Genomic DNA, 14490 nt, shown 5'->3' on the forward strand with positions numbered 1-14490 from the left:
GCGTCACTGTGGATAATTCTGCGTGACACATACGGTGAGAACACGAACAAGTGGGATGGTCAACCTATTTCAGCTCTTTCAAAGAGAGTCAGGGAACTGCAGAGTGGCAGAAACAGAGGCAGCAATGCCAGAAAAGTAGCTGTCACTTCTTCAGCTCCCAAGAGCAACTGCAATTATTCCAACAATTGCAATTCCTCTCACAACAACGCCAATCACTGTGTACACCCCACATGCCATGTTCAGCATTAGGGGTGCCCTGCCTCCAGCCAGGAGGAGGAAAGGGATAGTGGAGAGAACCGAATCTATTGGAATGTATTCATTAGGTGGCCTGGCAGTTCAAGAGTTCGGAAATACAGGGCTTTAGTTGACACAGGTGCTCAGTGTACTTTATTGCCATGCAATTGCAAAGGGACAGAGTCCATATCTATTTTTGAAATCACTGGTGGATCTCAAGAGTTAACTAAGTTACAGGCTGAGATCAGTTTAACTGGTAAAGAGTGGAAGAAACATACTATTGTAACTGATCCTGATGAGCCTTGCATTCTGGGAATTGACTTTTTGAAACAAGGTTGTTTCAAAGATCCAAAAAGAAAGAGACTTCTCTCCTTCTTAGGTGCATTGGCTGGGAATCCCGCATGACAGGCAAGAAATTCTACCACTGAGCCACCAACACATACCCATTTCTGTATATAATTGTATATACTGTAAATAGCTGCTTGTATATTGTGCTAGCTGTAAATAAATAGCTTCATTTATATTCCCAGAGTCTGACTGAGTTGGCTGGGGTACCTTCTAAAGTGTGGGGGGGCGGGATAACAGCCAAACCACCACAAATACATATGTTGTGTCTGGCGATTCTAAGTCAGCAGAGATAGGCGAAAACCACAGACTCCAGGCTTACACTTGTTTACATTTGCTACACCAGCCTCTAAGGTCATTCCAACCCTCCATCAGCACTTACTGAACTCTCTCCCGTCCATGGCTGGACAATAGCTGCACCACAGTGAGACAATTCTATAAAATTGCTGCATTTCATATTACTACATCCAACAATTGAGTACTGTGTTCAGTTTTGGGCATCTCAGTAAAAGAGGGATGTGGAGGTGTGGTCAGGCACTGGAATGTGCTGCCCACGGGGGTGGTTGAGTCACCAACCCTGGGTATGTTTACAGGTCATTTGGTACTTGGGATACGGTTTAGAGTGAAGCTTGTAGAGTAGGGTTCTGGGTCGGACTCAGTGATCCTGAGGGTCTTTTCCAACCTGAACAATTCTGTGATTCTGTAAAGTGCAATCCAAGTGATTTTGCAGAACAGGGAAGGTTGGTTTCAGGTGAGCATTTAAGAGGTTAATTTATGAGACAGGATGGGCAGTGTGGCAGGAAATGTAATTTACTGGTTCCTCAGAGAGCTGGTTTAGATAGCAGGAGAAAGTCCACAGTGCCTGGAGGGGCTGAGGAGGGCACTTGGTGTGTGCAGGTTTTGGCGTTATTCAAGTTTGTGTTAGTGAGAGAGGAGGCACAAGGCATTCAGGAAAAAGGCTCTCAAGATGTGAACAGGAGGATGTGTCAGAGAGGTTGGTCACCAGGTGCAGACATATCCCCTTTTATCTCTCCTCAGGAGCAGCAGAAGCTGCTGGCTGCAGGAGCAACATGTGTCACTGCTGCAGAAGCCCACAGCACAGGCACTGCAGGTGTGCTGAGAAGAAGCATTTTCTCCTCCCCACTGCATTCACTCTGCCACTTGCAGAGTCGTTTCCGGCAGCTCTGCTCTCCCAGGGCCCTGGGTGGGACGTGTGGGCTGTGGAGTCTCTCCCACACACGCAGCAGCAGCAGCATCGGTCTCATCATGCGCCTCGGCTATCTCATCCTCGCTGCCTTCCTGCGGCAGCCGCTGGGTAAGCACTGCCCTGCACTGGACGCATGGTTCCTCTTCTGCCCCGGGCACCCTCACCCCTCAGCAGATCCCTGCAGGAGCTGCTCTGCAGCTGTGGGCCAGTCTTGGGAAGCAGCAGCTCACACAGGCGGTTTTGCAGCTGCTTTCTTAAGGTGCTGTTCTCAAGACATCAGAAGGAACAGCTCCTCTCCCGAGCATATCGACCCTCTTGCCTTCCACTCCTCTTGCCAACTTTCTCCTTCCTCACCCCCTCTGCCCCTCTTTGCTGCTCTGTCTGTGCCCAGTGTTTCACAGCTATGGCAGTGCAGAAGCTCTTTTCTCTCGTGGCACTGCACATTTCCTGCCCTTGCAGCCCAAACACAGACAGCTTTAGAAGCTGAGGCAGGGACATGAAAGCTCTCTCATGCCTCTGACATTCTCAGGCTGTCCCAGTCTCTCTCCTGGCTGGCACATGTCATGCAGCATGCCCCAGCTCTCCACTCCCTCTGACTGTCTGCACTGCCAGGGGGTCCTTTTCTCCATCTTCCATGATCTTGGAATTATCTTAGAGGCTAGAGAAGGAGGAGAAGGAGAAAATATCTCCAGGAGATATAACAGAGTTCCTCACCCTGTTGAATGTGTCCAAGAGGCAGCACAAGAGGGCCAGGCACTACAGGCTGTTCCCTGGAGACTCTGGGCAGCAGAAGAGACAGGATGGAAGAGTTGGGCGAAGGCTCATCTCTCTCTAGGGTATCCCTGTGGGAGGGAATTGGCATTATTCTGCTTCGGGATCCATGCTGAGCCGAGGTCTCAGACCTTCTGCTCAAAGACACCGACTTGCTGTTCCCATCTATGGGTTTCTGGCTGCAGCACAAGGCACGGGGAAATTTCTCCTCTGACACTTTACATCTTCTCTTGTTCTGCATCTCAGAACCTTTCCCTTCACAGTCACTGATCTTTGCTTTCTTCCAGGCACCATGGGGCAGGTCACTGTCACCCAGCAAGAAGGACAAGCCACAGTGAAGCAGGGAGACACCTTCCACACCAACTGCACATACCAGATCTCTGGCTCTTTTTCTTTGCTGTGGTACCAGCAGAAGAAAGGCCAAGCTCCCCAGCTGCTCTCGTACCATGCAGCAGCTGGCTCCAAGCTCAGCGGCCGTCTGACCACGCTGCTGAGCACCACGGGCAAATACAGCCTGCTGCAGCTGGAGGAAGTCGAGGTCTCTGACAGTGCCTTGTACCTCTGTGCTGTGGGTGACACCATGGTGCAGGAGCTTGCTTGGCTGTGCAAGAAGCCAGGGGAGGGAGGGGATGTGGCTGGGCAAGGCTGAGCCTCGCTGAAGGGGCCCTCAGCTCTCCCCTATCAGTGGTGCTTCCACTGAGCACCCAGGGATCTGCAGGACAAGATCCTCTTTCAACAGAGGACAGTGTCTGTGTCTGGAGGGGCAGGAGAAGGTGGTGAATGAGTCTCAGGTTCCCATCTTTTCACCATGGCTTTTGTGCTTGCTCTGCCCAATGGCTCTGGTGAGGTGATGGCAATGTAGGAGGTTGGGATTGCTTCTACAACAGTTCCTTGCTGCTGCTCTTTGCTTTCTGAATCTCCCTGCTTCACATAGCTTCTGCAGCTGTTCCCACAGGCCTGTCTCTTCGAGAGTCTGCTCTGGGATGTGTCCCTCAGAGGTTCAAATATTAGCAAGGTACATACCATGCCATGTGACAAGGCTGGGAGTTCCATGACTGCAGTGAGTTTGGATAATATTCAGGAGCACCTTGTGGAATTTCCAGCTGCTGTGTGGCCATGTGTGGGGATCTGGAGAACCTCCTCTCCTCTGTGCTCTCTTTCCATCCTTGGAACCTTCCTTTGGCCTGGCCTCTTTTCTTCTGCAGTGGGATTAGGCTGTACAGATCTATCCAAGAGCACAAAGCAGAAGCAGACCACCAGGCAGAGGTAGGCCACAGGCCCTGCCAGGAGAAGTGCTGTTTTTGTGGGAAGCTGCTTCATGCCTGGGGGAGGCTGAAGCCCACAGAGCAGCCATTGTGGGATTTGGCACTGGGTGCTGTCCTTGGAGTTTCCTGTCTGGTGGCAGCTGGGGCTGTGGTGAGAATAGTTGCTTTGGTGTGTGGCCTGGCCAACTCCTCTCAACATCACCATGGAAGTGACCTCAGCTTGCACATCTCTGTAACCGCTGTGCTGAGCAGGGAACTGTTTGGGAATAGAGGGTGTCCTTGTCCTTGGGTGCAGGCCACGATCTGCATTCTGAGGACAGGCGGAAAAATGATGAGCGAAGCTCTTGGGCTGCTTCCTGTTTCCAGTACAGGGCTACTGAAACCATGAGAAAATCCCTTCTTTATGGTCTGATCCCCACCGGCTGTGCAGGAGCCAGGGATATCTTCATCACCTGCATGGGACAGTGTCTGAAGGGGCCCCACTACTGTGATCCTACTCTCTCCTTACTCTGGGAATAATGAATTGGCCACTTGTGTCCCCACCTTATCCCCCACCACCCAAGGCAATGCCTTTCTTCCTCGGGAACTCAAGACAGTGACACCACAAAAGGATCCAGGCAGATGCTTGTCAGCTCTCTCTCTTTCAAAAGACATCTGAGGCTCGTTAGGCCTAATAAGTTTGCACAAAGGGTGCTTACAGTGGGCAGCCGTCCTAAGGACAGATGGTCCTGTCCCTCAGGAGCTTGTCCTTCGCAGTGCCAGGGGACTCTCTGCAGGAACTACCCATGCGAGAGTGTGCTCTAAGGCAGGGACCCCAAGGTGGAAAGCAACTCAATATTTATTCCTTTCCTAGACAAAGAGAAAATTTACCATTTCCTAGGCACAAAGACCACAGCCAATCCCCAGCCCGATTCCAGTGCCGGCATCTGCATGGGTCACTCCTCATGCCGGAAGGATCCTTTGCTCCCCCCCTTCAAGCTTGTGGGGCAGTAGGGGGAAACAGGTTTTTCACACCTTTCCTCTCCCACTCAAACCACGGAGGGAGAGGACATTGGGGTATCCAGGACTCCAGGACAAGAGTGCATGGACAGTGTCGTTTGAGCAGGCTCCTGGCAGGACTTGTGACCTGTGGGGGACACACATTGGAGCTGTCATAAATAACAGACACAAACTTATGTTCATGCAAAATAAGGCTTTAATAGAGTTGCAGGAATCAAGCAATGTACAGGCCTGGGTGCGCAGGGAGGCTCTGCTCTACCCTAACGCACACCTTTTGTTTTCAGTGTTCTCTTTTTATACCCTATTCTATTACAGATTCATTACTAATTCTAAGAAAAGGTTGGGTTTTCCTTATCAGTTTTAGGAACGGGAGGTGTCTCTTCCACACGTGTCTCTTTTTATCCAGTGGTCCCTCTGGTGGTCTTCAGTGATGAAGTAAGGGATCTTCCTCAAGTGTCCTTTCCATGAACTCCAAACTAGTAGTGTCCTTTGCATGACTCTTCCTCTTTTTCCTCATGTGCAAAGGCTGTCTCTTCCACATGCCTCCCTCCTCCACTGTGAGAAATATATAGAATCATATGTTTGATCCAATCAATTCGTGGCAAGAGGTCACAGACAAGGAGGAAGGGGGGAGGGGTTTGAATGAAACTGCATTCCTGCTTGCACCACCATCTCAATAAGCTTAAAGATAAGAGTAATTAGATTGGCAAAGGAGGGAGGCATGTGGAAGAGAGAGTCTTTTGCATATTTAAATGGAAATGCATTCCTCCTGGTGCCACCTTTCCGGTATGAGCAAATAGAAGAACCAGGACTTTGAAGTTCATGAGGAAGACACTTAAGCAAGACCCCTTACTTCATCAAAGACTACCAGAGGGACCACCGGATAAAAGGAGACCTGTGTGGAAGAGACATCTCACATTCCTAAGAACTGATAAAGAAAACCCAACCTTTTCTTAGAACTTAGTAAATATGTAATAGAGTAGGGTATAAAAAGAGAAAGCTGAAGGCAAAGGGTGCGCGTTGGGGTAGATCAGAGTCTCTCCTCGCACCCAGGCCTGTGCATTGCTTGATTCCTGCAACTCTATTAAAGCCTTAACTTGCATGAATGCCAGTTTGTGCCTGTTATTTATGACAAATTGGGGGCTCGTCCGGGAGATCACCAGACTCTGGGGGTTCACCTAGGGAGGGGCGCCCCACCTTTTCTGGTAGCTCCCTGGGGAGACCCATACGGTGCTGGTGATATCCTGAACTCTGCCGGAATCAACCAATACATTTTTTGAGCTCCCTGATGAGGCTGCAGCTGCTTTTATAAACCCTTAACTCTGTGCGCACGGACCCGAGCGAAGACGACAGAGTCGTGAGTATTGCGGAAACCGTTCGGTTGGGTGGGATTCGACTGCCCGGTGTGAAAGAGTGTGTTTGAGACGGAGTCTGACTCCGAAGCGAGTGCGGAGGTCCGATAAGCTGCGGTTCCAAACTCCCGCGAGGGATTTGGCCGGTAAAGGATTCAAAGCGATTCCTATAGGATTCGTGGGTGGGTTAAAGGAGGGTCGTTTAGCCCCCTTCAAGACACTCTTTAGGCAGTCATGAAAGATGGGTCAAGTTGAGGACCCAAGACCCTAACAGAGGGAGCAAAACAAAATTACCAGATTAATGATTAAATATTGGAATGATAGGGGCCCCAGAAAAGCAAAAACAAAAATGAAATTAGTCCATTATTGTATGAGAATATGGCCAAAGGAACCAGCACGGCCACATGTTCAGTGGCCTGTGTTTGAGTGTTTAGAGGACTGGGTTGGTCAAGCCCTGGTAGAGTGTGTGAGAAACAGGAAAACGTTTAGCCCGGAGGAGGGTGAATATGCTGAGCTCTGGGAACTATAAGCAGAAAGAAAAGTTACAGAGCTGTATGCTCGGGCGAAGAGAGAGGAACGGGAGCCCTTAGGGCTCGAGCCCTTAGGCTGGAACTCACTGCCCGTTCCAGCCTCTCCCTTGCTGCTGCCGCCGCTCCAGCCCCACCCCGGCCCCGCCGCTGCCGCTTGTCTCTCTCTCTCGTCGAGTTCCTTTTTTTTTCCCGGCGGCTCCAGTCCCAGCGCCGTCTAATGTTACAAGGGAGAATGTTGGGGCTGGCCTGTACCCACTAAGGGTTCAGGGGGCAGAACGTTATTGGATGATCCCTGAGGGGTGGCTGAGAGACTAGATGGAAAGGCTGAAAAAGAGTTTAACAGGTCTCAATCCAGTGGCAAAACGGCCGGAGAGGGATCAGAGGAATTCCTTAGAGAAGCCCAGAAAGTATCTGTCCACAGGGGCGCAGAAAAATAGCAAGAGCTAAAGATCCTTGTAACAGCAGTGAGGGAGGGTTGGACAGTACAAACTACAACTAAAGAATTAAAAAGGATGGGGCCCAAGGGGCCTCTGGAAAATCAGAATTCAAGAGAAAGAACCTCCTGTGTGTCATAGTTGCAATAAGAAGGGACATATCCAGCAATATCGCTGCAAAAGGACACAGGATGAGAAAATTATTCAAGGAAGACTAGGGGAGTCAGGGGCTGTATCTTTTGGGGACCCCATCATCTACTGAGCCCTTGATAAAATTATTAATAGGTCCCATGAGGAGGAAGAGGAGTTTTTTAGTGGACACAGGAGCTAAAGGAGAACCGTTTAAAGTACCTGTTGTAAAGAAAGTAGAAATGGAAGCAGAGAATAAAAATTGTTAAATGATTTGTTATTATTACTGGAGGCAGAACATAACCTACAAAGAAACAAACTACCTCCAGAATTTCAATGGGACAGGGATTAACCTTCTGGGTTTGTTCACTAAAGAAGGGGTCAAAGGATCCCTTTGCATTTGAATGAGAAAATCCATGGATTTACAGAATCCCCTAATTTATTTGGTCAAACATTGGAGAAGGTATTAGAACAGCTGGTGTTCCCAGAAGAGATAAAATTGTTACAGTATAGCAGGAAAAACTGAAGAGGCAGTCCGGGAAGCCACCGTACAGACTTTTTCTTTTTTTTTTTTTTTTTTTTTTTTTTTTTTTTTTTTGAGCAAAAGGACTTAAGGTATCAAAACAGAAGTTACAATTCGTGGAATAAGAAGTAAATTATTTAGTGCATTGGTTGAGCAAAGGGGAAAGAAACAAGACCCTGACAGAACATCTGGGATCTTGGGGTTTAAGACTCCAGAAAATAAGAAGGAGTCAGGCAGTTATTGGGACTCCTTGGATATTGTAGACAATGGGTAGAAGGATATTGCAAAAGGGTAAAATACTTATTAGTTATAGTAGGTCACCTAACCTAATGGGTGGAAGCTTACCCAGTGAGCAGAGCAACTGCACATATTGTGGTAAAGGTATTATTGGAAAATACAATACCAAGATATGGGGAAGTGGAACATACTGATTCAGATCAAGGGACACATTTTACCTCAAAATTAATTAGGAAAACCAAAACTGAGAAGTTTCTTTGTTGTAAAATGTGTCCTCATGGGGAAAAGTGTGACTATCCTCTCCAAGAAGCCAGATCTTGGTGTGATCTCCCTGGAGGAATTTATTGTGCGTTTTTTTTTCCCCAGGGAACAGTGGTTTTGAGTGAGCTTTCCTTGAGCGGTTTTTGTAGGGAAGATTTTGAGGTATAAGGTCTTTTGTGTTGTTGTGACCTCCCCGTGGGGCTCTTACCTTAAAGGCAATGGCCACGGCGGAGAGGCTTTTCTGTTTGTTGGAAGCTCACGGAGCTCGCCCGTCTGTGGAAGGGCTGGGCTGGGCCCGTGAGAACTGGAGTAACTTTCAGAGTGTGACGGAGCGGATTGTGGCCCTGCAGAAGGAGGCACGGCCAAGTCGGGAAAGGGCAAAGCCTTCATCTGTGCAGTTTTGGGTGTGTGTTACGCCGCTTCGAGAGATGAAAAGCAAAGCCAAAACGGACGAGAGAATAAAATCATTTCCTCCTTGCAGAAGCTGGTAGATTCCCTGCAAGGGCATATAGTAACTTTAAAGGATGAAGTGGCAGATTTTAAGGATAGATTAAAAACAGAGCAGAAGTGGCAAAATTGGTTTTTGAAGAAGGAAGAATGGCAGGCAGAGCCTGCCTCCACATACCCTCAGGCAGAGCTGGCAGCAGCAGAGGAAGCTGCGGCTCACATGCGTCCTCTCATTAAAACCGAGATGCTGTATGAGGATGAGGATGGCACCCCTGCCATCACAACCAAAGAGATACCCTTTTCTTCCACTGAGCTGGCCAAACTGCGTAAAGAGTTTACACGTTCTGCTGGGGAGTCTGAGGTGGAATATGTATGGCGTGTTTGTAAAACTGGAGGTGATCAAATTAGGTTGACAGAGGCTGAAGCTACAGGCTATTGGGGTGCTAATGTGTTCCTAACTACGGGAAATAGGAGTGGTCCCTGGAGCCTTACTCAGCGAGCAACTTTCTGGGCTGGGGGCTTTGATTCAAAAGAGAGAGGAGAGCCTCTAGTTCTGAGGGGAGGCATGAATCAGACAATGGAAAATGTGCAGAAGCAGCTTGTTTGCAAGTGGTCTATGATCGAGAACTGAAACATCATTTTGCATCACCCCTTTCTCTCTTGGTGGACCCAAAGCGAATGACTCCTTTGGTCGGGGGCTTCCTGACTCCCTTAAGATGAAAGGCATCCGGCTTCAAAAGGAGATAGCTGACACCCCACTTACCTCTCGAATACAAGCTGCTCTGAGGGAGAACTTAACACCTGGGAGGAGGCAGCCTGATTGCAGACAACGGACGTGGGAGGAGGTGGCCAGAGAGCTATTAGGTTATGCCAGGCAGTATGGGGTGCCTGAGGAAGTTCATATGCCTGAGCCTAGAGGCTTGAGGCGGGTGAAAATTAATCGCCCACCTCCGAGTCCAGACCCCCGGAGCCAGATGCTTCGAATCCCCAGGCGACACTCGAGTGGGGGAAGGGAGCATCTGAATATTAGACAGTATTGGTGGTGGGTAGGCCGAAAGAAAGGGATCCCAAAAGAAGTGATTGCCGGGTTGTTCACATGGCAGTTAGAAATGGTTGTGAAGCACTGGCCTGAGCCCACCCTCGATAAGAGGACAGGTGTGCCTCATAGGAACTGAGGCTTCACCCCTCTGTGGTGAGTGGGGGGAGTGAAGCATAGAGATCCGTGAGCTCACCAGTCAATAGTGAAATTGTACCGGGTTTGGGAGGTGGATTCGGGTTTGTGCTTAGCTTGGCTTAAGCTGAAACGATCAAAGGCACTTACAGGCCCATTCAAAGTAATTAAGTCAACTCTGTTAAGAGCTTCACCTAGGGAAACTCAGGGGGTCTCTCGTTGGATGGGGGGTGTCCTGCACGGATACTTTACTGATAAAGACTTGGAAAGAATAAACTTTGTTAACTCTGTGGGAAGGCTCTTTTCTTGTGCTGCTCACCACAGGAACGGCGCTCAGAACAGCAGAGAAAAGGCGGACACAGCCTCACGAGTAAAAGCACCTGTGCAGGAGGGACAAGTGACTTCGGACCCAGGAGAAACAAAGTGACACTAAGGCTAAGCAGTGCTGGAATTTCTAAATACTTATCACTCCTGGGGGGGCACTAATTGAGACTTCATAACCAATACTCAAACTGACCGAAGGTGTTGAAATTGTTACAAACAGGAGGGATTGTGTAGTGGGGAAGAGGTTTTTTTTTTTGTTGTTTTACCTGTTAGTTGTTTTTGTTTGTTTTGTTTGTGTGTTTTAATTTAACTTGTGACACATATTTCAAGGAAAGCAAAAAGGGCAGTGAGAGGCACCCAAGGAAACAAAAAGAGGGCAAGACCGGAGTGGGACCCAGTACTGCGGCTGAAGAAGGTCTGCCGAGGGCTGCAACCCCTCTGGGCTGTGACCGCTGAGTGACATGGCCCTGACCGGACCTCTGCTGTGCATATTTGGGTTAAGCCTCCTGGCCCTGGAACAAGCCCAGAATTGCAGTGACTGCATTGCTGCGACTCGGAGGGGCAAAATTGTGTCTCAAACACTGGTGTACCATACAATTTATGAGTACGAAGGATGAAAGTTAGATCCCTGTTATAAAAACCAGGGGTAATGAGATGTTAAAAATCACTTGTTATGATCCAAAGGAAGGAGCCCCTATCTATGGTGGGTAGAAGTAAGTGCAAATGATGAGAAAGGAAAATTGTTAGGAAGAAGCCAAATGGCTACTGACCGCAGCCAACCCCTTTGGGTCACTTTTGCTGCTTGCCAGGCTATTGACAACAACGGTGCTTCAAATTGTGGGAATATGGGGTGGAGATGTTATTATGGTGTGCAAGAAAAATACATTTGCCCGGAGGATCCTGGCCAGTGCTGCCAGTATCGTAGAGAAAATCACAACATTTGGTATTTCATTCATTTTATCATGAAATAGAATCAGGAGTTAAGTATGAAATTCCAACAGTTGCTAAAAATATTTTTGTAAATTTATCTGAGAATATTGCAAAATCCTTGAATGTAACCAACTGTTATGCCTGTGGAGGTACCAATCAAGGAGATCGATGGCTCTGGAAATCAATGGAAGCAAACATCCTGGAAAGTGGAGAGAGGTAACAGAAAGCACCACGGGGTCCTACAAACCAATATAATTGGAAGAAGTTGCTGGCAGAGACTGGGTGATGGTCAATTTATAGGGAATTTGGAATGTGAAGGGGGTTACATGGTAAAATGGTAGCAAAATCATAAATGGGTGGCCAGCCCTGGGTGGATATTATTGGATTGGGAACAATGAGACCCAGCTTCTTCCTGTTGCCTGTCTCCAAGGGAGTAAGATTAGGCAAACAGCTGTACACTGAGACTGACGAGCCAAGAAGGGCCAGGAGGGATCTCCAAATAGGAAACTGGAAAGACAAGAGTGGCCTCCTGAAAAGACCATTGCCTATTATGACCCTGCAACGTGGGCAGAAGATGGATCTTGGGGATATGGAACCCCAATGTATATGCTTAATAGAATAATTAGACTAACTTGGCTTTAGTGGGAGGGGGAGTGCTGATTGTGATATTAATTGTACCTTGTCTCATTCCATGGTTTGTAAGACTGATCACGATGGTTGTGCAAGGAATGCAAGTGACCCTTGTACCCCATAACCCAGAAGAGAGAACCAAACCCCAACCTATAATGATTGTTCAGGCGATAAAAGAAAGGATGAAAGATGGGGAGTTAAACTCTCTAGAGCAAGTAATTGCCCAATTTGAAGCTAAAACACGAATCAATCTGATCAAAAAGCAAATGGGGGATTGTGAGAAATATATAGAATCATATGTTTGATCCGATCAATTCGTGGCAAGAGGTCACAGACAAGGAGGAAGGGGGGAGGGGTTTGAATGAAACTGCATTCCTGCTTGCACCACCATCTCAATAAGCTTAAAGATAAGAGTAATTAGATTGGCAAAGGAGGGAGGCATGTGGAAGAGAGAGTCTTTTGCATATTTAAATGGAAATGCATTCCTCCTGGTGCCACCTTTCCGGTATGAGCAAATAGAAGAACCAGGACTTTGAAGTTCATGAGGAAGACACTTAAGCAAGACCCCTTACTTCATCAAAGATTACCAGAGGGACCACCGGATAAAAGGAGACCTGTGTGGAAGAGACATCTCACATTCCTAAGAACTGATAAAGAAAACCCAACCTTTTCTTAGAACTTAGTAAATATGTAATAGAGTAGGGTATAAAAAGAGAAAGCTGAAGGCAAAGGGTGCGCGTTGGGGTAGATCAGAGTCTCTCCTCGCACCCAGGCCTGTGCATTGCTTGATTCCTGCAACTCTATTAAAGCCTTAACTTGCATGAATGCCAGTTTGTGCCTGTTATTTATGACATCCACCAACCTTTCTAGTTTCTAGTTACTTATTGCTGTTATCTTAAGCCTATTGTATACCTTTGCAATGGGGGTGCAAGGAGGAGTGCAGCTCCATTCAAAATCCCCTTCCTCCCTGTCTGTGACCTCTTGCCACGAATCGATCAGATCAAACATATATTTCTCACAGAGCCATTTCTTCCTGAAGGATGGAGCCCCATGGAAGTGACTCACACTGGGGCAATTCGTGAAGCAGCTTATGCAGCCCAAGGGAATTATTCCCACTGGAGAAGTTCACGGAGAACCAACTGCCCACACAGGAGCAGGGGAAGAGTGTGAGAAGTCATCTCCTCGAGGAAGAGGGAGCAGCAGTGACAGCCTGAGATGAACTGACCCACATTGCCTGCCCTCTGTGTCTCTTGCCGAGGGAGGTGGGAGGAGATGAGAGAAAAGCAGCAGAGAAGCTGATCCCAGAAAGAAGGGAGCGCTGGGGGAAAGCGTTTTAAGATTTGGGTTTATTTCTCGTTATCCTCTTTTGATTGCTAATCAGTTAAATTAATTTCCCCAACTCAAGCCTGCTTTGCCTGTGGCAGTAATTGCTGAGGGATCTCCCTGTCCTCCTCCCCACCCCCAGCCTTTCATTGTCTTTTCTTTCTTCTCTCCCTCTGAGGAGGGCTCTAAAGAGCAGCACCGTGGGCACCTCTCATCCAGCCAGGGTCAACACACCACACCCTCCCTTCAGGTATTTCTTGTGGTCATAAGATCCCACCCCAGCCCTCTCTTCTCTGTGCTGAACACTCCCAGCTCTCCCAGGAGAGATTCTGCTGCTCAGTCCTCTTCTTCCTGCCCCTTCAGTGGATTCTTTCAGGACTTCCACAGCTCCTACATACCTGGAAATCAGTACTCCAGAAGTGGCCTCAGCAGAGCTGAGCACAGGGGAGCAACCATCTTCCTCCACCTGCTGGCAGCCTTCCTCTGGAGAACTGTACACTTGAGACAAGAGGTCTGGGCTTCCGCGGCAGGAAATGGGATATGAGGCAGTAGTGGCTGCCAAGAGACATTTCCACTGATCCAAAGGGATGAGATTTACCTCTAAAAGCATCTTGTGCCCAAAGGCAGTTCCTGAGAACAAACTCTCAGGAGGCATCAGTGAGGCAATCAAGAGGTCTGAGCCCATTTGCAGCTCTCTTGGTGCCAGAGCCACCCCCTGACATTCGAGCACAGCTCTGACCGCAGCAAGAGGAGTAGCCTTCCTCAGGAGCCCATGGGGCTGCTGAGCCCTCAGGGTCTTCCGCATTCGGGGCAGGTGTGAGCAGAGACAGAGCACGGCAAGGCCTGATGGTCCCTGGCAGCAGAGCAGAGCAGAGCAGCCAGGGATGGCTGCCGTGGCTGCAAGGGATGCACCCCAAAGAGGAGCCACTGCAGCATGTCCCAACCCCCAATTCATCTGAGAATGGAGAAGGCTCTCCTTGTGTCCTCACTCCCTTTGCCCCTGGAGCAAAACCCTTCTCCTTCAGCAGCTTGTGGAGTGTCCAGAAAGGAAGGGACCACACAGAGTTCAGGCTTGAACACAGTAGAAATTTAAGGAGTCAGGAGAGGCAAAGAAAGTCACTGCAGGTACAGAACAGTGGCACAGGAATGCAACCCCCCCACAATATTCTGTGGCCGTTGGCTGCGGAGAAGTTCCTACACAATAACTGCCTGCCCCATAGAGCAAAAGGAGACAGATGGTTCCCACCAGGATGGCCTTTGAGAGGGGACCTTGTTGCCAAGGGAAAGCAAAGCAAAGCAAACCAAGAAAGGAAAAGAAAAGCAAAGCCATGCAGCTGTGCTGAAAACACATCCAAGATCTCCATCCTCAGCCCAGCAC

The 14490-nt window shown here is 48.7% G+C and overlaps 2 protein-coding genes and 1 gene segment (V, D, J or C); all 3 read left to right on the top strand.

The window, feature by feature from the left end:
• Positions 1–14490, top strand: part of LOC135191668 (M1-specific T cell receptor alpha chain-like) — a 223863-nt gene that overhangs the window by 14524 nt on the left and 194849 nt on the right. The gene's annotated exons all lie outside the window — the stretch shown is intronic.
• Positions 1846–8455, top strand: LOC135191707 (T cell receptor alpha variable 1-1-like). The segment is given in 3 exon segments: positions 1846–1894; positions 2845–3125; positions 8393–8455. Coding segments are annotated over 3 exon segments (393 nt in total).
• LOC135191708 (uncharacterized) lies at positions 8506–9909 on the top strand. The gene is given in 4 exon segments (XM_064174239.1): positions 8506–8584; positions 8638–9327; positions 9330–9422; positions 9425–9909. Coding segments are annotated over 4 exon segments (1347 nt in total).

Source organism: Pogoniulus pusillus, chromosome 40, assembly GCF_015220805.1.
Source record: "Pogoniulus pusillus isolate bPogPus1 chromosome 40, bPogPus1.pri, whole genome shotgun sequence".
Lineage (NCBI taxonomy): Eukaryota > Metazoa > Chordata > Aves > Piciformes > Lybiidae > Pogoniulus > Pogoniulus pusillus.